Source organism: Neomonachus schauinslandi, chromosome 12, assembly GCF_002201575.2.
Source record: "Neomonachus schauinslandi chromosome 12, ASM220157v2, whole genome shotgun sequence".
Taxonomy (NCBI): Eukaryota; Metazoa; Chordata; class Mammalia; order Carnivora; family Phocidae; genus Neomonachus; species Neomonachus schauinslandi.
In genome coordinates, this window is record NC_058414.1 from 24463522 (window position 1) to 24488882 (window position 25361).

General features: G+C 36.4%; 1 protein-coding gene across 1 annotated transcript in view; it reads right to left on the bottom strand.

The window, feature by feature from the left end:
* Positions 1-4144: 4144 nt before the first annotated feature.
* The window catches only part of SEMA3C (semaphorin 3C), a 184637-nt gene continuing 163420 nt past the window's right edge, over positions 4145-25361 (bottom strand). The window contains exons 16-18 of the mRNA XM_021689514.2: positions 13517-13584; positions 11094-11224; positions 4145-6961 (exon numbers count right to left, since the gene is read on the bottom strand). Of these exons, the coding sequence (XP_021545189.2) occupies positions 6551-6961; positions 11094-11224; positions 13517-13584 (610 nt within the window). The 3' untranslated portion in view covers positions 4145-6550. The remainder of the gene's footprint in view (positions 6962-11093; positions 11225-13516; positions 13585-25361) is intronic.

The following is a 25361-nucleotide window of genomic DNA, read 5'->3' on the forward strand; positions in this document are numbered from 1 at the left end:
AGCTCATGGGAAATAGTTAATGAATAATTCTTGCCATCAGAGACCATAACAGTGAAGGGTGCAATGGGGAAAAGGGTGATGAGTACAATAGGGGTTGTGGGTCTTATATTTCTACCTCACTGCCAGGTTTGTGTCTTGAGAAGGTACAGGACCCTGGAGGTACAGGATTCCTGTGAAGCGCACGCGCATGTGCGCGCACACACACACACACACACACTCTCTCTCTCTCCCCAGGAATTTTAGTGGGGAGGGGCCCTTGGCTTGTTTCCCAGAATGATGCAAGAATAGCAGAAATACTCTTCTTCTAACAGTGTCTGGATGCAGTGGAAAGCTCATCTGCTCTGACAGGACTTTGTATCAGCACAAGGGACAGCTCAGGGGATACCTGTACACTGATGGTTAAGTTCAAACAAAAAAACGATGTTGCCATGGATGCCGATATAGATAAATGACATCAAATATCAGTTGAATTATTCTGGTGCAATCTGAGATAAAAGAAGGACAAATGCTCAAATATTTGAAAGAAATAGTTTTGTTCTCCTGGTAGAAAAATAATCGCATGTACTCACTGAGCTTTCACTATGTGTCAGGCCCTGTAAGAATCAATTGAATATAGCTGTTTTGTGGATTTATGTGTGCATAATCTGTGATATAACAAACACATACATATGCATACATAAAGACTTTACTGATTGTCCCAGGCTGATATGGCTTAGGTAGCACCTCCTCAGTATTTTGTTTCTCATAGCTGCTTTTCCTATTCATGAGTCAAGCTGACTCCCAACATCAAACCACAGTTTACAACTGCCAAGTCACATCAACTCAAAAGAAGATACTCTGAAGGTCCTGCTTCTCTGACAAGCCATGATGTGGCAGAAAAAGGAAAATGATTATAACCTCCTGCATCCAACACGCAAGCTCAAATCACTAACAGGAAAAATAAAACAAAAAGCTTCAACTCCTTTTTTCCTATATAGAATCATAGAAATAACATTCTGAAAAGACTAAGAAAATAGGAAATTCCTTTCATGTCATTGTACCTCCTCATGAGCCAAGATCACGTGTATATTGAAAAATACCGGGTGCCTGGGTGGCTCAGTCGTTAAGTGTCTGCCTTCAGCTCAGGTCATGATCCCAGGGTCCTGGGATCGAGTCCCACATCGGGCCCCCTCCTCGGGAGAGGCCTGCTTCTCCCTCTCCCACTCCCGCTGCTTGTGTTCCTGCTCTCGCTATCTCTGTCTCTGTCAAATAAATAAATAAAATCTTTAAAAAAAAAAAAGAAAGAAAAATACCCAGAGGAACAACAGGAGTGACTTTTATTTTCATAATAATTTTATCATATATCCATTCTGCCATGCAGAAATCATTATGGTTTTTGGTCTCATAAAATGTTTGAATGACATTTTTATATAAATAATTCAGAGAAACTCTTAAGGAATAGACTTTGTCCTGCTTTTGTTCTTGTGGAACACAGAGGTAACCTTGCATAGAATAGATGGTTTTAATGTGTTTGTCACAATGCCATTCTTTAAGTAACACTCAAGCATGGCAACATAATAGCCCTGAGAAATACACAATTCAAACTGTGTGGGAAGTATTATTTTATGAGGCGAGTAGACAAATACACTAGTCACTATAGTGAGGATGGCATTTTCTTGTCTTGAAGCTAGTTCTTCCAATTCTCAATACCTATGCACTTTGAAAGTAATATTGTTATGAAACTATAAAAATTGAAATCTATATATCAGAAGCCCCTTAGGAAAAACAATTTATTGACAATGAAGTTCACTGAGTGGCACATACACAGAATTTATAGCAATTGATTTTGATTTTGCAGAAAGGCTTGTATTCTTGTGCGAAAGGTGACTGGATAAAATGATCATGGGATAAACTCTTAAGGAAAAAAATAAAAATTCAGTCTTCCATAGGTTTGTCATCATGCATAAAACTCAATGAAATTCTCACTGCTTCTGGGTAAGTAAACATTTTCACTTAGTCTGATTATTTCCTTGTCTAGATTTAAGGTTTTTACAGGCTTTACTACACTGGAAAATAAAGCTGCAATGTCTCTCTTGACTTGAGCTACAAGAATAGATATAGGAAACCATTATCTTTTTTCTTTTTTTTTTAGTAGAAGCACATTTTTTAACTTTTATTTGATTGTCAATAATCTGATGTGGAAGTGATTGCATCATGCTTCATTTCCATGGACTCTGCATTACCTTGGTCTTCAGAATGTAGTTTATAGAAAATATCCCTCTGAAGTTTCATTTCCACTCCAGTTACAGGACCAGTTTTAAAGTAGATAGGAAAATGCCCCAAGGATTTCACAGTCTCCTGAGATTAGGGCAGCCATCATGGTATCTCCGGTCCTCAGTGTAGAGAAGGAGATCCATAAATGTTAATAAATAGAAAAATATGTGTATTTTTATTTCCCCACTTGTCATGACAGCATATCAGCAAATCATTCTCATACCCTATCATAATATAATAACACCAGTGGCTTAGTTGTATTATTTTCCATGCTTTGCAACACTTGTTCCCTTCAAATAATTCATTAATCTCCCCAACATCCTGGAAAAGCCTCTACTGTGTAGGTGAACTGGGAGCAGTATTACAGAGTTACCATGAAATTTCTTGAGTCCCATATTCCTCTAGAATTTCTTCTTTGCTCTCCTTTTATAGTATAAAAGTCTCTGTCCCTCCTATGTATCTGTTGGATCAGCCTGTTTTGTTTCCTTTCCTTTAATTCTTTTTTTAAATTTTATTATGTTACATACATTACATCATTAGTTTTTGATGTAGTGTTCCATGATTCATTGTTTGCGTATAACACCCAGTGCTCCATTCAATACGTGCCCTCTTTAATACCCATCACCAGGCTAACTCATCCTCCTACCCCCCTCCCCTCTGGAACCCTCAGTTTGTTTCTCAGAGTCTATAGTCTCTCATGGTTCGTCTCCCCCTCTGATTTCCCCCCCTTCGTTTTTCCCTTCCTACTATCTTCTTTTTTTTAACATATAATGTATTATTTGTTTCAGAGGTACAGGTCTGTGATTCAACAGTCTTACAGTCTTACACAATTCACAGCGCTCGCCATAGCACAGTATATTTTTCTTAAATTTTTTTTCCCTTAGGTAGGAGGCATAAAGTCTCAAACATTAAAATGATAAGAAATATATTAAAATTATTTTAAGTTAAAGTTAAGATGAAATATAAGCAAGAGAGATACTGAAAAATAATGGGGCAATTAGGGAGTAGTGCCAAATCATCAGGTTGGAAGATTCATTGAGATAACTTTTAATATCTTTTTTTGTTCATGTTTTCTCCACTCACATTATTACAGACTTAAAGCCCAGAAATAGAAGAAATCTCTAATATTTCTGTCTTTCAAATGTGTTAGCAGAATTATGAATTAACTTGTGGCTTCCTTCCCCTCAATTTTCTAAAAGCTGATTTTACCTGGTAAGGTGTTAAGTGATCCACTGACTGAAGGCTCCCCAACCTGGGTCACTGGCATTTAACTTGACAAAGAACACAACAGAAAGATTCCTTCCTGTTCTAGCAGGATGTCACTTTCTGAATAAGGAAACTATTCAGACATTTATTGAATAGTTATTATATCACATATTCTGTTCTAATACTCTACTGGTATGAACTTGGGCAGACAACTAAGGCAAAGAGAAATTCAATAACTTTTCCAAGACAGTAAACTTGGATTCAAATCCAGGTAGTCCAGCTCCAAAGCCCAAGCACTCCTAAACTATACATTTTCCCCCCACTGTTAGACACAATGCAGTGTGAATAACTATTGATGGATGTGAATGGATGTACAGTGCCTCTTAAAGAGAAAACAAATATGAATTTGCTTGCATATATGTAAAATATCACAGAAATACACATAGAAATTGACAATATTGGATGTTTCTGGGGTTGGGACTTGAATAAACGAGGGATAATGGTCCAAGGAGAGTTTTCCATGTATATCCTTCCAGAAGTTTTGAATTTAGAAATATCTAGATGCATTATTTTTATAAAAATGGATAAATAACTAAAACTTAAAAAAATTATAAGATTCAGTAGATTCTATCATGTCAACAAGCAATTATATATCCAACATTAAAAAGAAAAGTTGAAGACATTCTTGGGGAATTCAACATGTTTTATTTTGCCAGGCAAATGATTTCTTCAATATCCAATTAAATATCAATGTACTAACTACATTTAGTTTATTTTCTCACAGAGTGAACATTCACCGTAATGACAGTTTCATCATGCTAAAATCTATCCACAAACCTACACTTTGAAAAAAAGTGCATTCCTAGGAAATTTTATGTACAATACAAATGGAAAACATATTAAGTCATCAAAATGTCAAACTACACAAAATAAAACTAGTTAACCACCAATATTCAGTATACGTTGACATTATTTTGGAGAAAGAAAATTTTCTTTACATTTGGCAGTTATGTTGAAGAATTTCTATAATTTTAAAACAAAAGTAATAAAAGTATATACAATTGAATAATGTTCAAAGGAGAAGGTATTAAATAGCACAAATAATATTAAAAAACTAAATACCCTCATTGTCTATCAGTTTGTGTTTACATGAAGCAAGGGGACCTGTGTAGTTTACCCTATCTTCTGACTCTAAAACAATTTTACTTTAAACTCTGTACATAGAATAGATTGGCCATAAACACTGAAGATGGTTTTGGCCTTCCATTGACACACATTTCTATTTATGCACATAGCAGGCAAAATATTTGTATAATGAACTGCTTTACAGAATACTTCAGAATCATACACATTTGGAAGAATAGCTTTTATTTATTAGCTTATTTTTGAATGAACATTATTTATGTTGTGTATTTTAACTGCTATGTTTGCCCCCACTGAGGCCTCCTCTTATAATATCATAATTTACCACCACTTAAATAATAAATCATATTCTTAAATTCTGATCAATGATTGCATTCATTTTGACAATGGTTTAGTTCTTGAAGCTTTTATTCTGTGGTGCTTAAGAAGGTAATAAGTCTACCTTACCTTCTTTGTGGACTGTTAACTACAAATAAAATTTTGTACTAGATTTTCAATAGGTCTATGATGCAATTTCTATTTGTACCTGGAAACATGAAAATTTCTTTACAAGTAAATAAAATGAAAAGGCAAATTTGTGTTTTTAAAGGAAATATAACAGTATAAAGAGATTTTTCATATTTCTCCCATCTAATTGTTATTTGGAATAAAAGGTTCAATAATAAATTTTTCTAATGAAATGACCCAAACATACAGTTAGAAGAAAATTATTTTATTCATTACAAAACTTACCACATTTGTATTTATATACCAGGGAACCTAATGCACCAGCATTCTTTTAAAAGAAAGTATGTCTATTTTTGTTCATATTCAAATTTTTTTCATTTGTCCACAAAATGAGCACTTCTCCAGCACATACTAAAGATTATTTTAAAAAAATGAACTGGTGACTTAAAAATCGTATGATATCTGAGGTTGGTAAACCAAAAAAATGTGAGAATTAATTATTGAAATTAATCACTGATGGTAAAAACTAGTCACATTTTTTATAAACAGCTTTTAATAAAATTGTATTTCTTACTTTATTTTACCCCATTTTGATAGTTTCACCTCTCATATACAAGTTTGATATTTCATTTTTTCTTCATATAGTGTTTACTTTGCCACACAGACTAGAAAATTAGAATACAGTAATTAATTAAACAGTGTAAGATTATATTCTCTGAGTCTATAATAACTTAAATAACTTCCAAAAAAAGTGCTTTTGTTTGGAAGATGATAGCATAAGAATATAAACTTAAATGTTTCACTGACATAACTCTAATCAAAGATGTTTATGGTGAGGATCATTCATTTTATCTTCCTAAAACAAGGAAACAAAGATCAATAGCAGATATCAGCAACTGACCGTTTTTACAATAAAAAAATTAATATATTTCACTGTAAGTATATAAACTGTTCATTTTTCTGTATGAATCACTCATGTTTTATACAACTTTTAGATGCCCTCTTCCTTAACTTGTATCTATTCTACATTTCTTTTGACAGCCCTACTCTATTACATGTATTTATACAACTTTTACAATGTAAAAGTTGTGAACTTGGCATTTGTTTCCATATATAAAATTACTGGCAATTCCAAATCTAAACCCGTAAAGCAAGGAAGGAAGATCACGGGGTTATAGCCCTCATTCAATTAAGGGATGTAAGAATTTTAGTTTCATAGCCGCCATACTGATTTTGAAGGAAAAGTAAATAAAGATATAAATAAAATCTGGGTTAAGTTAAATATTTATATGCACCATGAGGACCATGACATGTCTAGTGCTAGTCAATATCATACAAGAAAATGCATGCTCATTTCAGTTCATGTAATACTCACTTGAGGAGTGAGTAACACCTTTCTCAAGAATTTCCCATGGGTAAAGCACAAGGTTCTTTGCTCAAAATTTGATCATTGAAGACAGACTATTCTTTACTGGAAGCATAAGCCCCAAGTAAGAGAATATTATGACTCTGGCAACTGATTCCTCCTGTTTCTACTTTTCCGGCTATTGATGAGAGCTTTTAACTTGCCATAGTCCCCTCTTATCTTCTGAGATTCTTCTTGTTGATGTTGCTGCCGAGTGTCTTTGCAGTACTGATTAATCATCTGCATTTCTGAGTGGCTGAATGCCCCCATGATGTCCTTTGGGTGGAAGGGTAAAGCCCTCACAGAGCTGGCCCAGGTCCATGGGGACCATTTGTCTGTCACAACAGCCACCATTTCAGAATCTAAAACTTTAAAGTTGATCTTGGCTATGGTCTGCTTGAAGCTGTTCTCTGTTGCAATGCAGTGATACAGTCCTTGGTCAGAATCTTGAACAGAGCGGATTAGAAGTCCTTGTGAAGTGGCTATGATTCGTTCATTCAGCTTGACCTAAAAGAGAGAATCATCAAAGATCCCAAACCTGACTCTATGTCTTCTAAAAAGATATGAGCAACATATACAGAGTATCTCTGGACTTGCAAATTTGGCGAAAGCATCAAGTACTGATTACCTTCCTTCTTAGTGAACACAAAGTTTTGGTCAGTTCCATTGCCTGTTTGACACAGGAGATCCTGTCTCACGAGCAATGAATCTATTAAAGAGAGGGTGAAGTTATCACCCATATTGCCAAAAATAGCTTCAAGTTCATTCCCTTTGGACAGAAGTAGCTTTTGTACATATAAGCACAGAGTTTTGGTTGCATTTGGAGTGTGAATCACAGTCAACAGATAAAAATAAAATTCATAGAATAATTTAAAATATCTTTTTGTCCTGGCGTTCTTGCCTTTAATTGCAACAAAAATACTCTCTTATTAGTAAAATCATGAAGCCACAGTTAAATGGTTGAATTTTACCATTTTTCAATGATGAGTGTTCTCCTAACTAAAAATGGAAACAATTCATTACTTTACTGAGTAGTAAGACAACTCAAAAAAAATTATATGAACAGAGGCAGAGTTTTGAACACTATCAAGGGCTTTTTCCAATTATCCCAAACTAAAGAATGACTGAAAATAAGCTGAAATGCCATCATCTTCTGCGTCTTCCAAATGGTTTTACTTTCCAAGGAAAGGTAATAAAAAGCTATGAAGTTAATATTTAATAAAATTTAACTACATTTCAGGCTTATCCTGAAAAAACCCTCATGTGCTGGATATTAGTTAAATGCATGAAATCCATCTTTCTTAAAGTTCCAGCTATAGTATTGTCAACAAACAGACTAAAAAGCTAAGTGGTAAGAAGTTCCTTGACATGGGGACTCTGGAATGCTCTTTCACTGAGGGGGCAGAAATTGACCCAAATCAAAATAAAGAAATGTATGTAAAATGTTTTTCTAAATGGTAAATTTCTGCATAAGTGCATATCTAATTACTGATGAAATAAAAATCAAAGATAGATTGTTTTAGATAAAAAGTAGCCCCCCCCCCCCCGCAAAAAGCACAAAAAGGCAAAGTATAGTATTGAAATACAGATAAGAGAACAGATCTAGAAAAGGGAGATCAGGAAGTAGGACTGAAATATATAAAGCAAAGTTTAGATGTTAATTTAATTTTTAAAGTTTAAATGTGTCTCAAAAATAGTTTCAATCACGTAGAAGTGTACTCAGAAACAAAAGGAAAAGAAAGCCTTTTCTATGTGTGCAAAATTAGGAAAGAATTTGGAGGTCAATTTTAAAAATTCACATAACATGCATATAGTATTTGATGCAGAAATTTCATTTCTAGGAATTTTTTTTAAAGATTTTATTTATTTATTTGACACAGACACAGTGAGAGAGGGAACACAAGCAGGGGGAGTGGGAGAGGGAGAAGCAGTCTCCCCGCTGAGCAAGGAGCCCGATGCGGGGCTCAATCCCAGGACCCTGGAATCATGACCTGAGCTGAAGGTAGATGCCTAACTGACTGAGCCACCCAGGTGCCTCATCATTTCTAGGAATTTGTACAGAAGATATACTCACAAGTGTGCAAATATTCATTTATATGATGTTTTTGATAAGAAGCAAAACAATAACCTTAAGCGATAGATAGCTTTAAAAAAAAAAAGATATATTCGTATAGTGGAATACTGTAGCCAAGAAAAAATAAGTTAGCTCCAAGTGTACTGATATTAAAGTGTGTGTGTGTACATTACCGAGAGAGACAAAGAGAGAGAGAGAGAAAGACAAAATAGGAAAATGATGGGGAACATTTGGAAGAATACATTATGATTTAATATATAATTCTTAGTAGCTTCATACTCCACGAAGTATGAATAAATATTGAAGTGGAGGTGAGGAGATCTTTTAGTTTTCACTTTATGCTATTCAGTATCAACTATTTACATTTTCATCCATGAGCTTTTATCATTTGTCTTACATTTTTTTTTAAAGTTCAATATTTATATATCATTAACATGAGAAATAAGTGTGTGTTTGCCTAAACTATTAAGGACGAATTAGGATAAATTTAATAAGACAGTAATAATTTGTTCAACTAAATTAAGAATGAATGGAATTATGCTCTATAAATTCTGGATAAAATAGATTTGCACAATTATAGTTAATTTTTTCATAGTCTTATAGCATTCTTATGTTTTTGAGATTAGAAGAAAAAGCAAGATAGTAATAATTGAGTGTACAGTCTTGAGCATTCTGAAATAAAATGTTAGAAATACCACAAAGATGATTCAGTCATTAAATCTATTAACTCATTCCATTTTTAACTCCATTTATTAATTTCTGTGGCATGTATTCAAGCTTGCATGTACTCATTTTCTTTAAATAATAGAAATTTTATTCACTTATTGTATGTTATTGTATTTAACTTTTTACTGAATTAAAGAAAAACATTTTATTTATACTAGGTAATCTCTGCTTGAGTTTCAAATTTCCAATTCACATATGAACACACAGAACTTCTCAGGAAGAACTGTTCATGACCATGTGCCATGCTCTGGACTAAGAACTTCATTTCTGTATGATAATCATCATAACACAGTATGACTTCTACTCCAGGTTACTGTCTTTTTTTTTTTTTTTTAAGATTTTTTATTTAATTGACAGAGACACACAGCGAGAGAAGGAACACAAGCAGGGGGAGTGGGAGAGGGAGAAGCAGACTCCCCGCTGAGCAGGGAGCCCGATGCGGGGCTTGATCCCAGAACCCTGGGATCACGACCCGAGCCGAAGGCAGCCGCTTAACCGACTGAGCCACCCAGGCGCCCCTCCAGGTTACTTTCTAAGGCAATTAGTATTACCATTTACATCCATTCAAAAGAATTTAAAATTAATTAGACTGTAGAAATTTCAAGGTGTCTTTGATGACAGACTTTTGTGGCAAAGAAAAGAGATCTCAAATAAACAATAGTTTTTTATTAATAAAAATGTTTTAAAAGATCTGTTTAGTATCATAGAATTCTGGGGCAAGAGGGAGCCCCAAAGTTCATCTGGCTCATCTCTCCTCCAGATAGTTAAATCTCTTATGCGAGCGGTCATCAGCCTATGGTTTACTATTCCAGTGACAGGGGATACACAATTTCCTAAACAGCTCATACTGTCTTTGGACAGGCAGGTCTGAGTTGTAAAGTATTTTCTCATGTGGAGCCAACATGTATTTCAGTAGCTTTGATGCAAGTGTCTGTGTTCTATAGCTTGGGGTTGTATCCATTCTAAATATCTCCAATTAACTTAATATTTGGTACCCAAACTGCCCATGACAGAAGGATACACCCAAATGCAAAAGGCTCCATTTTCCCCTTTGCTCCATCAGGTTTTATGACACTGCTAATAGCATTACATTTTAGACTACCCTAAGGCTTTATGTACACAGATATATTTTTCTTCTTCTTCCTCTCATCTGTCAGTACAATATGACATCAATATTATTGGAGCTCATTATTTATAATATTTCACCCTAAGCCATTTTACAATGCTTCCCTTTTCAAACAGCTCTTTCCGATCAGTGAAAGGTTGTCAGTGTCCTTTTCTTTGAAAAACTGTTTTTCCATATCACTAAATAAAGGCAATGGTCCCATAAACAATGATTCCATATATTACCGAACCAAAACCCTAGAGTCATGGATAATAAAGCAAAGGAAACAGACTACCACATAGCAGAAAAATGCTCCTTACCATAAAAGTTATAGTTCAGCGTAATTTCTGGCTGAGGAAACACTGAACTTTTTTTAAAGCCCCCTTTTAGCTCGTGAATCACACAAAGGTGCTGCTGTGTGAGAACCTGGCCTCTGGTTTTGCACACATCTTATTTCTTTTACGAATGCTTCCTCATATCAGTACCCTGTCTTGAGTGCTCAAGCTCTTGTTCCAATCACCGTATCATAGAAGGGAACAGGCAGCAAGGATTTCTAATTAATTCATCATCTCTACAGACAAAGGATTTTGAAGAAAGTGGCACTTGTCATCCCAAAGACATAAAAGGATGTTCATATGCCTTTTCTTTCTCATTTGATCTGAACCTCACTGAGGGATGGTGATCGAATGTCTTTCCAAAGCCCTGATTGATTGCTGCTGGGGTGTGTTACTCACCTCTTTCCTCCTGTCTTTGTCTTTCTGTAACAGCCACTTGATAGATGCCTGTGGAGACTTCGGGGCACACTCAAGGAAAGTGGTGTTATTTTTTACTCCATACTGAACAATTTCAGCTGCATTTCTATATGCTGAAAAGTAAAAATAAGAGAGAGAAGAGAATTTAGAACATATTCTCCTATATGAATGTTTATTGCTCTATAAAACTGTCATCATCTATAGAAGCCCGCAAAAGGCAATCTTTAATCATTTAACAAGCAGACTATTAGACATGGTTTACCTGTTGTGCTTAACCTAAAGGGAAGGAGAGAAAGGCATAAGGGAATCAATGTTTATTCAAGAAGTACTCTATACCAAGGAATGTCCTTAATATCACTTCGAACATTTATTTAATTATTACAATATCCTTACAGATTAGGTTTTCTCAGCTTTTCAGAGCTGAGCAAGCCAATGCTGTGAATTACTAGGAAACATATCCTACTTGAAGAGTTAGTAAGTGCCAGGCATTATTAAAGCCCGGTTCATCCATACTCAGTGGAGTATAGATAGAATTCAGAAGCATCAGGAAAAGTCAGAAAGCCAAGTGTGGATGCAGCAGGAAGTAGTGGTTGAGAACACAATCTTTGGAATCAGAGGTATTGGAGGTAAAATTCTGACTTCACCAATACTGACCATGCAACCTTCGACAACTTAGTTGACCCTTCTGTGTCTCAGTTTTACTTGGCTCTAAAACATGGATTATATTTTCATACAGGTTCTGTACTGAAATTCTTAATTCAGGAAGACCATGTAGTATAATCAATGTGGTAGCTTAGACAGGAACAGCCTCTTCATTCATAAAATGGCGATAATAATAGACCTTACTTTGGTACAGTGTCTTGAGCATTAAGTGTGATAATCCATTAAAAAAGCGCTTAACTCAGGTTCTGACACAAAGCCAGCACGCATGTGAGCTCATCATTACCCCCGCTGGCAGTTCCACCACTGTAACTACTACTATTAGTAGAAATGGCACACATATTTATAAAATACTCAGTAAATAGAGAAATGGTGACCTGGATTTATTCCCTCAATTAGATGTATGGGACCACTAAGCAAAATGTGTCACAATTTTCTCCTTATAGTTCATGGAGTTAGTAATACGAATGTCAGTCTTTACTAAAGAAGGGCCCAGACTCAAAAATACTAGCAATAGGAGTCTTGGTGTTAATTGTTAGCAACCAGTGGGTCTCTAGCACCAAGAGAGCTCCACCTGAAGAGATGTCACTGGTGGGGTTCAGGTGGAGGGGAGAAGGTTAGTGGGGAAAGTATAATAACATGGGATCTTTATGTCAGGATGGGAAGAAATGGGTTAGATTGATCCTAAGACAGAGGCAGAATTCTCAGAAGTATTGGAATGGTTATGAATTGTAAAGCCAAGGCACTGGTACACCCATGTTCAGAGCAGGATTAATTATAATAGCCCAAAGTGGAAGCAATCCAAGTGCCCAGTGATAGATGAATAAACAAAATGTGATATAAACACACAATAAAATATTTTTTTCCATTTTCAACAGAGAAGAAATCCTGACACATGTTACAACATGAATGAACCCCGAAGAAGTGCAATAAGCAGTTACAAAAGGATAAATATTGTGTATTTCCACTTATAAGAGGTATTTAGAAGAATCAAATTCATAAAGACAGAAAGTAGAATGGCGGTTTCCAGAAGCTGGTGAAGAGGGAGTTTGTATTTAATGGGTATAGAGTTTCACTTGGGAAAAATAAAAAGTTCTAGAGATGGATGTGGTGCTGGTTGCACAACAGTGTGAATGTACTTAATGCCACAGAACTATACATTTGAAAATGGTTAAAATGGTAAACTTTAAAAAAAAAATTTTAATTTTCAAATTTTTAAAAAAGCACCTTTTTTTCTTAACAAAGAAGACAATAGCTTTGTTTCTTCAGAAAAAAAATAATAGCTTGGAAAATCTATAACTGACATCTATGTGAAAGACCTAACCAACTAACACACCCAAGGTAACTGTGGTCACAGACATTTGTTTTTCCTACTATACATACAAAGAACGTTCAATTTTTAATTTCCATATGAACACCAAGCATCTTCATAATCTCCCATTAAAACAGAAGATATGAGGGGTGCCTGGGTGGCTCAGTCGTTAAGCGTCTGCCTTTAGTCCAGGTCATGATCCCAGGATCGAGCCCAGCATTGGGCTCCTTGCTTAGCGGGAAGCCTGCTTCTCCCTTTCCCACTCCCCCTGCTCATGTTCCCTCTCTGTGTCAAATAAATAAATAAAATCTTGAAAAAAACAAAACAAAACAAAAAACAGAAGATATGAATTATAACGAGGTTTCCCTCCCTGAAATGTGACATGGAGCAATGCAACTCTTTACCAAGTTTGACCCTTGCTCAGTTTTAATACCTTTTAGATTAAATCCTCTGCACTGAGTCAATGGATTTCCGTGTCTCACGTCTTGTCTTCGGCTCCTCCTATAAGTGCAGAGACATACATTAAGCTAATTTAGAATTAACATTGCCAATTACACCGCATTTAAAAGATTGCATTTTTAATTTCACAGTCTTTTAATTGCCTAAGCTTTCATAAGGAAAAGAGGTCTGATTATCTGACACAGCTATCTGACATTTCTTATTCACCACTTCCATGATAGGATGGGTACTTAACCTTGTTTTCATTCTGAATTAATTCCGTCCCTCCCTAGCTACTACTGGTGATAGAATGGCTATGAAATCCTTATTATGTGCATTTCCTGGGTAAATGCTAGATTCCAAATGAATAGTGTAAATTTTAGTTTAGAGACATTTATCAAAAATTTTCCAAGATGAAAACCTCTAGAATATAAAATCACCAGCATCTTCTTTCTTATAATTTTGTTCTTAAATAAACATAGCTTTCTTACGAAAGTCAACATTTTCTAACACTTTCTTGATATATAAGAGCTTTTCTGAAACAGTTGATACATAGAAAATGGACATTTAATATAAAGTTAAGCAAAATTGTTCATTTACTAGAATAAGAATTTTCCTTCAACTTTTTACTTTGAAAAATGTCAAGCCTGGGGCGCCTGGGTGGCTCAGTCATTACGCGTCTGCCTTTGACTCAGGTCATGATCCCAGGGTCCTGGGATCGAGCCCTGCATTGGGCTCCCTGCTCGGCGGGAAGCCTGCTTCTCCCTCTCTCACTCCCCCTGCTTGTGTTCCCTCTCTCGTTGTCTCTCTCTCTGTCAAATAAATAAATAAAATCTTTAAAAAAAAAAAAAAGAAAAATGTCAAGCCTACAGAAGAGTGGATATATGAGTACAATAAACACTGGTATATTTAGATTCATGAATTGTTGTATTTTGCCACATTTATTTTTTCTCTCACATGCAAGTTTTATGTTGTATATATACTTTATGCACATATATGAAAATCTTTAGAAAACAAGTTGCAGACATGATAATGCTTCATTCTTCAATACTTCAGCATGAATCTTCTAATTTCCCTACATAACAACAGTATCATTATCATACTAAATATATGAATATTTATTCCATAATATCATACAATACACATTTTGTGTTAAAATTTCCTTAACTGTCTCCAAAATATCCCTTATGGATTTTTTAAAGTTTGTTCAGGATCCAAAGTTCACTCAATGCATTTTAGTTATTATGTGTCATCAACTCAAGCACTTCAAAATTTAGTTACATTCTTTATAAGTTGGCCATTATTTAAATCAATGTTTTAAATTATTTGAATACTAATTAATTTCCAGAGTCTTGATCCTATACATATATATTAGTTTCAATTGTATCACATAGTGAAACAAATCAAAAGAGAGCAACTGAAATTCTCTTAGCAATAAATCATGGATATGAAGATTGCTGTTAAGAGAGAAGAAAAAAAAGTGGGGCGCCTGGATGGCTCAGCTGGTTGAGGGTCTGACTCTTGGTTTCGGCTCAGGTCACGGTCTCCCAGTGGTGAGATCAATCCCTGTGGTGGGCTCCATGTACAGTGCAGAGTCTGCCTCAGATTCTCTCTCCCTCTGCCCCTCCCCCCAACTCATGCATGCTCTCCTTCTCTCTAAATAAATAAATAAATAAAGTCTTTAAAAAAAGAGAGAGAGAGAAGGAAATGATCCTCTCTTTAAATATTGGGAATGTAGGGATACATTGTTTACTATCAAGGCTAGGAAGTACATATAAATGAGCATATTACTTAACTGGGTCAGCTGTTAAGTCTCAACATTTTTACCCTTAAAGATAAATTAAAACATTCAGTAAGAAGAGCAGAAATATTAAAATCTCACAGGGATTATCAAATTTACAAAGTGAAACTAATCTCAAAGTTATCAATAGTGAAAAAAATCATTTTAAGGTTACAGCAAATAGTAGTTTGTGTATTCAATGGATTATATAAATCTATGGGAATACAGGTATAAAATTTTGTGTCATTTTTGTATTCTTTTCCCAAAAAATGTCCCATTATCCTCATTCAATTTTACATTTCTTTTTTTTTTTAAGATTTTATTTATTTATTTGAAGGAGAGAGAGAGAAAGAAAGCATGCGAAAACAGTGGGGGGAGGGGCAGAGGGAGAGGGAGAAACAGACTTCCCACTGAGCAGAGCCTGACTGTGGGGCTCAATCCCAGGACCCCAGGATCATGACCTGAGCTGAAAGCAGACGCTTAACTGACTGAGACACCCAGGCGCCCCTCAATTTTATATTTCTAATACAACAACACACACACAAACTAGTGGAAGTCACTCTTGGCTCAGGAAATACAATTAATGCTGTACTCTAGAATAGCTCCTATATCAGGTTTTTACTGCATTGCATTTGCTATATTTCCAAGCCAGTGTTATTTACTACCAATCAACTTGTGAGTGCACTATATTAAATGACCACCATGTGAGAGTTCTTATGGGTGAACTAGTCATTTTCAGTCATCTAGAGAAGCACTATCATTCACAATGGCTAAATTGATTGTCCTGTGACCAGCACTGTGTAATGGTTTGCATCGCTGGGCAACCTGAATTTACGGGATCACATAGCTTCCAGACATTCTGTACAGAAAAACATTATTATGGGTTGGCCTAAATGATGAGATCAGCAAGAGAGCTATCTGAGATTTTTTGTATTTGTAGATTCCCTTTACGATATCCGTATAGCATTGCGAAAGCTGGTAGGCAGACTAATATTATATTTGCATGTAGGTTTGGGATTTGAGCTCAAGTTACCAACGTTTTCTTCCTCAAGTATAATCCTTCAGATACACAATGAAATCATTTTTGTTCTTGTATATAAAACACATATTTACCTGAAGATTGAACTGATTATCTTGTCTTAGAATAAAATTTCTAAGCACATGTCTGAATCCAGAATAAATAACATTTGAGACTAAATTGCAATATTTAGTACAAATATTTAAGATACTTGAGGATGAAAAGGAAAATTGCTTGTGTTATTTGCCATAAGCAAACTTTTAAAAAAGAGAAACTACTGAGCCAATGATATTTAACAACTTCATTATATCAAAGTATAAACTCCATTGATTTCCAAGTATCACCGTAATTCTTATTCCATACAAAGGACACGTTTTTGGTTTTCATTCCTATGAATTCCTCCACGTAATCTTTGTGTTCCAGATAGGTAGACAGTACAACCGAAATAAAATAGGTAAGTTAACACTATTAAAGAAAATTAGTATGGAAAATACAAGTCATCATTTTTATTATTATTGTTTAATCACTTAAAAATATATATGAGAATTTAGGAAATAGTTAATTCAGCAAACATGCTTAGCATCCACTATATGTTTAAGTTTTAAAATAATTTGGAGAACTTACATGGTATAGATATTTGTAGTGAAACTTTCAATGTGCTAGCCAAAGATGGGTGTGAGTAGGCCAAGGAATAAGATAGATGATAGAAAGATAGATAGATGATAGATGACGGATGATAGATAGATAGATAAAGATAGAGATTTTTCAGCTTTTTATGATAGAATTAAGACACTGCTAGAGATTCAGATAGCTCTTTAAATGATTACTATCTCCTCTTCCAACCCATAATACTTTTTTTCCCCTGCTTATACTTTTTTTTTAACTTGAGAAAATATTGACATATAACATTATATTAGTTTCAGGTGTACATTCAATCATTATGTTGTATGCCTGAAACTAATATAATGTTATATGTAAATTATTTCTCAATTTAAAAAATATATATATACATATATAATTGATAAATATATATAGTGAAATGACCACAATAAGTCTAGATAACATCTGTTCCCATAGTCACAAAATTTTTTTTCTTGTGATGAGTACTTTTAAGATGTACTCTGTTATGGGGGGGGGAGGAGCAAGATGGCGGAGGAGTAGGAGACCTAAATTTGATCTGGTCCCAGGAATTCAGCTAGGTACGGATCAAACCATTCTGAACACCTACGAACTCAACAGAGATCGAAGAAAAGAATAGCAGCAACTCTCTGAACAGAAAAGCGACCACTTTCTGGAAGGTAGGACGTGCGGAGAAGTGAATCCCAGGCGATATTCGGGAAGATAGATGGCGGGGGAGGGGCCTCCGTCGGCCACTTCTGGCAAGTGACAGAGCAGCAGAGCACAAAATCGGAACTTTTAGAAGTCGGCTCCGCTGAGGGAGGTTGCTCCAGTGGCTAAGCAGGGGGTGGAACCCTCGTGGGACAGTGTGGTCTCAGGACCCTCGGGTCACAGAAAGACCGGGGGTGCCTGAGTGTGGCAGAGCTCCCAGGTATCGGAGCAGGGAAGCCGGCTGCAGAGGCGGAGCCCAGGCGCGGGCTCTCAGCTCGGGGTTGCCATAAACCGTGATCCGCGGCACAGTCGGGCCACTGCTCCTCCAGCAGGGACCCAACAAGCGGCAGATCCGGGGAGACTCACCTTCCTCCCCAGGAGGAGCGGCGCGGGAGCGCACCCCAGGGATCTGTTGGGTTTGGGGATTCCAGACAGGGTCGTGTGCCAGAGATAGAAACGCTCGGTCACAGGCCGGGTGACCACGGAGTGCAGCCAGAGACCAGGGAGACGGGAGTGACTGACTGCTTTTCTCTGGGGGCTCACTGAGGAGTGGGGCCCTGAGTTCTTGGCTGCTCTGGGGTGGAGATTGGGAGGCCGCCATTTTCACTCTCATCCTCCAAAGCTGGACGGAAAGCTTGCAGGGAACAAAAGCTCCCGAGAGCAAACCTGAGCGGATTACTTAGCCCGAAGGGGGCAAAGGCGGGGCAGTTCCTCCTCCAGCAAAGACATTTGGGAACCATGGAAACAGGCTCCTCCCCCAGAAGATCAGCGAGAACAGCCAGCCAAGACCCCCAAGTTTACCCATCAATGAGAACGGCAGAACTCCAGCGCTCGGGGAATACTGCACATAGAATTCATGGCTTTTTCCCCATGATTCTTTAGTCTTTCAAAGTTAATTTTTTCTTTTTTTTTAAATTTTTCTTCCCTTTTTCAATCAGTATCTTATCAATTCCCTTTTTAAAAATCTTTTTTATTTTTCATTTTTAGATCATATTCTATCCCTTCATAGTAGTTAACCTTATTTTTGGTATATATATATATATATGTTGTTCTCGCTTTAAAATTTTGGGATACAGTTTCTTCTAACAGACCAAAATATACCCTAAATCTCTAGTGGATGGCTTTGTTCTAGTCTCCTGCCTGATCACATTCTCTCCCCTTTTGTTTTTATTTAATTTCTCTTCTTTCTTTTTTCAACCAACTTCTTATCAATTCCTTTTTATAAAATCTTTTATAATTTTCATCTTTACAGTCATATTCCATCCCTTCATCATATTTAACCTTATTTTTGTACATATATAAGCTTTTCTTTCTTTAAAATTTTAGGAGGCACTTTCTTCTAACAGACCAAAATATGTCCAAAATGTAATGTGTGGCACTGATCTATTCACCAGCCTGATCATATTTGATCATATTCTTCTTTTTTTTTAAATCTTTTTCTTTTTTTTTTCTTTTTTCTTTCTTTCCCTTTCTTTTCCCCCAGTTTCAGGTCTCTTCTTATTTGTTTAGTGTATATTTTTCTGGGGTTGTTGTTACCCTGTTAGCATTTTATTCTCTCATTCATCTATTCTCCTCGGGACAAAATGACAAGACGGAAAAACTCACCTCAAAAAAAACAAGAGGCAGTACTGACTGCCAGGGACCTAATCAATACGGACATTAGTAAGATGTCGGAACTAGAGTTCAGAATGACGATTATAAAGATACTAGCTGGGCTTGAAAAAAGCATGGAAGGTATAAGAGAAACCATTTCTGGAGAAATAAAAAAACTAAAATCTAACCAAGTCGAAATCAAAAAGGCTATCAATGAGGTGCAATCAAAACTGGAGGCTCTACTTTCCCCCTAAGGTCTGGAACATGGCAGGGATGTCCACTATCACCATTGCTATTCAACACAGTATTAGAAGTCCTAGTCACAGCAATCAGACAACAAAAAGAAATCAAAGGCATCTGAATCAGCAAAGAAGAAGTCAAACTCTCATTGTTTGCAGATGATATGATACTTTATGTGGAAAACCCAAAAGACTCCACCCCAAAACCACTAGAACGCATACAGGAATTCAGTAAAGTGGCAGGATATAAAATCAGTGCACAGAAATCAGTGGCATTCCTATACACCACCACCAAGACAGAAGAAAGAGAAATTAAGGAGTCGATCCCATTTACAATTGCACCCAAAACCATAAGATACCTAGGCATAAATCTAACCAAAGAGGCAAAGAATCTGTACTCAGAAAACTATAAAATACTCATGAAAGAAATTGAGGAAGACACAAAGAAATGGAAAAATGTTCCATGCTCATGGATTGGAAGGACAAATATTGTGAAGATGTCAATGCTACCTAGAGCAATCTACACATTCAAGGCAATCCCCATCAAAATACCATCCACTTTTTTGAAAGAAATGGAACAAATAATCCTAAAATTTCTATGGAACCAAAAAAGACCCCGAATAGCCAGAAGAATGTTGAAAAAGAAAAGAAAAGCTGGTGTCATCACAATTCCGGACTTCAAGCTCTATTACAAAGCTGTCATCATCAAGACAGTATGGTACTGGCACCAAAACAGACACATAGATCAATGGAACAGAATAGAGAGCCCAGAAATGGACCCTCAACTCTATGGTCAACTAATCTTCGACAAAGCAGGAAAGAATGTCCAATGGAAAAAAGACAGTCTCTTCAACAAAGGGTGTTGGGAAAATTGGACAGCCACATGCAGAAGAATGAAACTGGACCATTTCCTTACACCCCACACAAAAATAGACTCCAAATGGTTGAAAGACCTCAATGTGAGACAGGAGTCCATCAAAATCCTAAAGGAGAACACAGGCAGCAACCCCTTTGACCTCAGCCGCAGCAACTTCTTCCCAGAAACATCGCCAAAGGCAAGGGAAGCAAGGGCAAAAATGAACTATGGGGACTTCATCAAGATAAAAAACTTTTGCACAGCAAAAGAAACAGTCAACAAAACCAAAAGACTACCGACAGAATGGGAGAAGATATTTGCAAATGACATATCAGATAAAGGGCTAGTATCCAAAATCTATAAAGAACTTATCAAACTCAATACCCAAAGAACAAATGATCCAATCAGAAATGGACAGAAGACATGAACAGACATTTTTCCAAAGAAGACATCCAAATGGCCAACAGACACATGAAAAAGTGCTCAACATCACTCGGCATCAGGGAAATCCAAATCAAAATCTCAATGAGATACCAACTCACACACATCGTTCCTTATGGACCATAAGGGAATGGTCCAATTTCATTCTTCTGCATGTGGCTGTCAAATGGCTAAAATTAACAAGTCAAGAAACGACAGATGTTGTCGGGGATGCGGAGAAAGGGGAACCCTCCTCCACTGTTGGTGGGAATGCAAGCTGGTGCAGCCACTCTGGAAAACGGTATGGAGGTTCCTCAAAAAGTTGAAAATAGAGCTACCCTATGACCCAGCAATTGCACTACTGGGTATTTACCCCAAAGATACAAATGTAGTGATCTGAAGGGGTACATGCACCCCGATGTTTATAGCAGCCATGTCCACAATAGCCAAACTATGGAAAGAGTCAAGATGTCCATCGACAGATGAATGGATAAAGAAGAGGTGGTATACGTATATACAATGGAATATCATGCAGCCATCAAAAGGAATGAAATCTTGCCATTTGCAATGACGTGGATGGAACTGGAGGGTATTATGCTGAGTGAAATAAGTGAATCAGAGAAAGACATGTATCATATGATCTCACTGATATGAGGAATTCTTAATCTCAGGAAACAAACTGAGGGTTGCTGGAGTGGTGGGGGGTGGGAAGGATGGGGTGGCTGGGTGATAGACATTGGGGAGCGTATGTGCTATGGTGAGCACTGTGAATTGTGTGAGACTATTGAATCACAGACCTGTACCTCTGAAACAAATAATACATTATATGTTAAAAAAAAAAAAAAAAGAAGAAGATAGTAGGAAGGGAAAAATGAAGGGGGGGAATCGGAGGAGGAGACAAACCATGAGACACTATGGACTCCTAGAAACAAACTGAGGGTTCTAGAGGTGAGGGGGGTGTGAGGATGGGTTAGCCTGGTGATGGGTATTAAAGAGGGCACATATTGAATGGAGCACTGGGTGTTATATGCAAACAATGAATCATGGAACACTACATCAAAAACTAATGATGTAATGTATGGTGATTAACATAATAAAATAAAAAAATGATGTACTCTATTATCAACTTTCAAATAGGCAATACAGTATTATTAACTATAGTCACCATGCTGTACATTACATCTCCATGACTTAATTATTTTATAACTGGAAGTTTGTGCCTTTTGCCCCCCTTTTTTCATTTCTTCCACCCCTTACCCTACCTTTGGCAACCACTGTTCTCTATCTCCATGAGCTTGGTTTGTTGTTATTTTTAAAATTCCATATATAAGTGAAATCATACAGTATATGTCTTTCTCTGAGTTGTTTCACTTAGCATATGCCCTTAAGGTCCATCCATTTCACAAATGGTGAGATTGCATTCGTTTTATGGCTAAGAAGTATTCCATTGTGTGTGTGTGTGTGTGTTTATATCTTTACTCATTCATCTGCTGAAGGACACTTAGGTTGTTTCCATGTCTTGGCTATTGAAAATAATGAACATGGGGGTGCATATATCTTTCCGAAATAGTTTTTGTTTTCTTCAGATAAATACCCAGAAGTGAAATTGCTGGATCATATGGTAGTTCTATATGTAATTTTTTGAGGAAACTCCATACTGTTTTTCATTGTGGCTGCACCAATTTACATTCCCACCAAAACTTTTTTCCACACCCTCTCCAACAGTTGTTATTTATTGTCCTTTTGATAACAGCCATTCTGACAGGTGTGAGGTGAGGTCTTGTGGTTTTCATTTGCATTTCCCTGATGATTCGCGACAGTGAGCACCTTTTCATGACATGCTGACAATCTGTATGTCTCCTTTGGAAAAATGCCTATTCAGATCTGCCCACTTTTTAATCAGATTGCTTGCTTTTTTGCTACTCAGTTGTACGCATTCTTTATGTATTTGGATATTAACCCCTTAGTAGGTCTATGGCTTGCAAATATTTTTTCTCATTCAGTAGGTTGCCTTTTCATTTGGTTGATGATGTCCTTTGCTGTGTAGAAGCTTTTTAGTTTGATATAATCCCACTTGGTTATTTTCTCTTTTGTTGTCTTTGCTTTGGAGTCATATCTAAAAACACATCATCAAGACCTACATCAAGGGCCTTAATGCCTATGTTTTCTTCTAGAAGTTTTATGGTTTCAGGTCTTATATTCAAGTCTTTAAACCATTTTGAGTTAAGTTTCATCTATAATGTAAGATAGTAGTCTAGTTTTATTCTTTTGCATGTGGCTATTCAGTTTTCCCAGCACCATTTATTGAAGAGACTGTTTTTCCCTGTTGTAAATTTTTGCCTTATTTGTTGTAAATTAATTAACCGTATATGTATGGATTTATTTCTGAGCTCTCTAATCTGCTCTATGGATCTATGTGTCTTCTTTTATGACAATAGCATACTATTTTGATTATTATAGCTTTGTAATATAATTGGAAATCAAGGTGCATGATGCCTCCAGCTTTGTGCTTCTTCCTCAATATTACTTTGGATATTCTGGGTCTTTCATGATTCCATAAATTTTAGGATTGTTCTAATCCAGTGAAAAATGCCTTTGGAATTTTGATAGGGATTGTATCGAATCTGCAGATTGCTTTGGGTAGTATGGCCATTTTAATGATAATCATTCTACCACTCCATGAATGTGAATTATCTTTCCATTTATTTGTGTCTTCAATTTCTTTCATCAGTGTCTTGTAGTTTCAGGGTACATACTCAACACACAAAAATCTGTTGCATTTCTATACATGAATAATGAGATATCAGAAAGAGAATTTAAGAAAACCATCCCATTTACAATTGCATCAAAAGAATAAAATACCTAGGAATAAATTTAACTAAGAGGTGAAAGACCTGTACACTGAAACTTTACTGAATTCATTCATTAGTTCTAACAGCTAACCTATGATACTTGGTTTCATACCAGGCATGATATTGACATTAAAAAATTGCAAGATAGTTTCAGCTCTTTGTTGTTTACAAGGACATGATCAAGATCATGATATGTGGGGGTGCCTGGGTGGCTCAGTCAGTTAAGCATCTGCCTTCGGCTCAGGTCATGATCCCAGGGTCCTGAGATCAAGCCCCACATCTGGCTCTCTGCTCAGCGGGAGCCTGTTTCTCCCTCTCCTCCCCGTTCATGCTCTCTTTGCACTATCTCTGTCTGTCTCACCCAAATAAATAAAATATTTTTTAAAAAAGATAATGAGGGGTGCCTGGGTGGCTCAGTCGTTAAGCGTCTGCCTTCGGCTCAGGCCATGATCCCAGGGTCCTGGGATCGAGCCCCGCATCGGGCTCCCTGCTCGGCAGGAAGCCTGCTTCTCCCTCTCCCTCTCCCCCTGCTTGTGTTCCTTCTCTCACTATCGATCTCTGTCAAATAAATAAATAAAATCTTTAAAAATAAATAAATAAATAAAAAAGATAATGATTTGTGGTATTAGGATGACAGTGTGGAATCTACTACCTTTACGCATCTTAGAAAGGATTACTGGAGTTGTAATTAGAGGGAGAATATGAGAACAAATGAGTCAACTCATATTTTAGCAGAAATGTTAAAATGTAAAAAAAAAAATCTCAAATATGCAATGATAGTCTATATATAGTATGGAATTTTACTTGAGAAATATTCTTTGTTAAATAAAAATGCTTGTTCACCAAAGCCAAGGTCTGGAAGTTTTGCAGGGAAGGAGTACCAATCTCCAATTCCTCCACATTACAGGAGAGGCTGAAAAGCCTTAATGGATATGGCAAGATTCACTTTGTGATCCTCGTATCACTTTCTTTCTTAGAAAGTGTGGTGATTCAGCTCCCTTTAGCATTAAATCTGTTTAATAGAAGACTGCATTCCGGGTGTTAGATATGACAATTTTTAGAAGTCTTTCCCAAGAAAAATGTATTGCCTTACAAACAGTTATGGTAATAATTTTTAAATATCACTGCTATCGTAATTGGGAGTATAAAACAAGTATGGTTAAAATTTACCAGCAATGGCTACAAAAATCATGTATTTGAGATTACATTTGGAATGTGCTTTCCTCATACTTTGTGTCCAGGTTCAGATCTCCAGTCCAGTGCAAATGGAAGATCTCAGGGTAATGAGGTCCAAAAATTCCATGTAGAAATCAAAAGAGTCTAGAGACTTCCTGCTTAAATCTTAAAATGACACAGAAGAACACGATTCTTTGAACACAGATACTAAGGACTACTGGTTTAAAGAATGGGAGTTCTCTTCACATTTCATGCCTTTAAAAACAAATGACTTTCAAATTGTCCAGCCCAGGCCACACATGTGTACTCCAAATTCATATTTCTAACTATCTACTCAACCTCTCCACTTGAATATCTCATAGGCACTTTTAACATCATCTTTCCCTCCACATACCTGCTCCTCCCCTAGTCTTCTCTTTCTCAGGAAATTACATCTACATATGATCAGGTTCTGAGAACTTGGTTCATTCTTGAGTCCTCTATTTCTCTAACATCTTACATGTACTACATCAGCACATTCTCTGAGCTCTATCCCGAATCAGACCCTATGCCACCTCCACCTCTATCATTCCTGTGT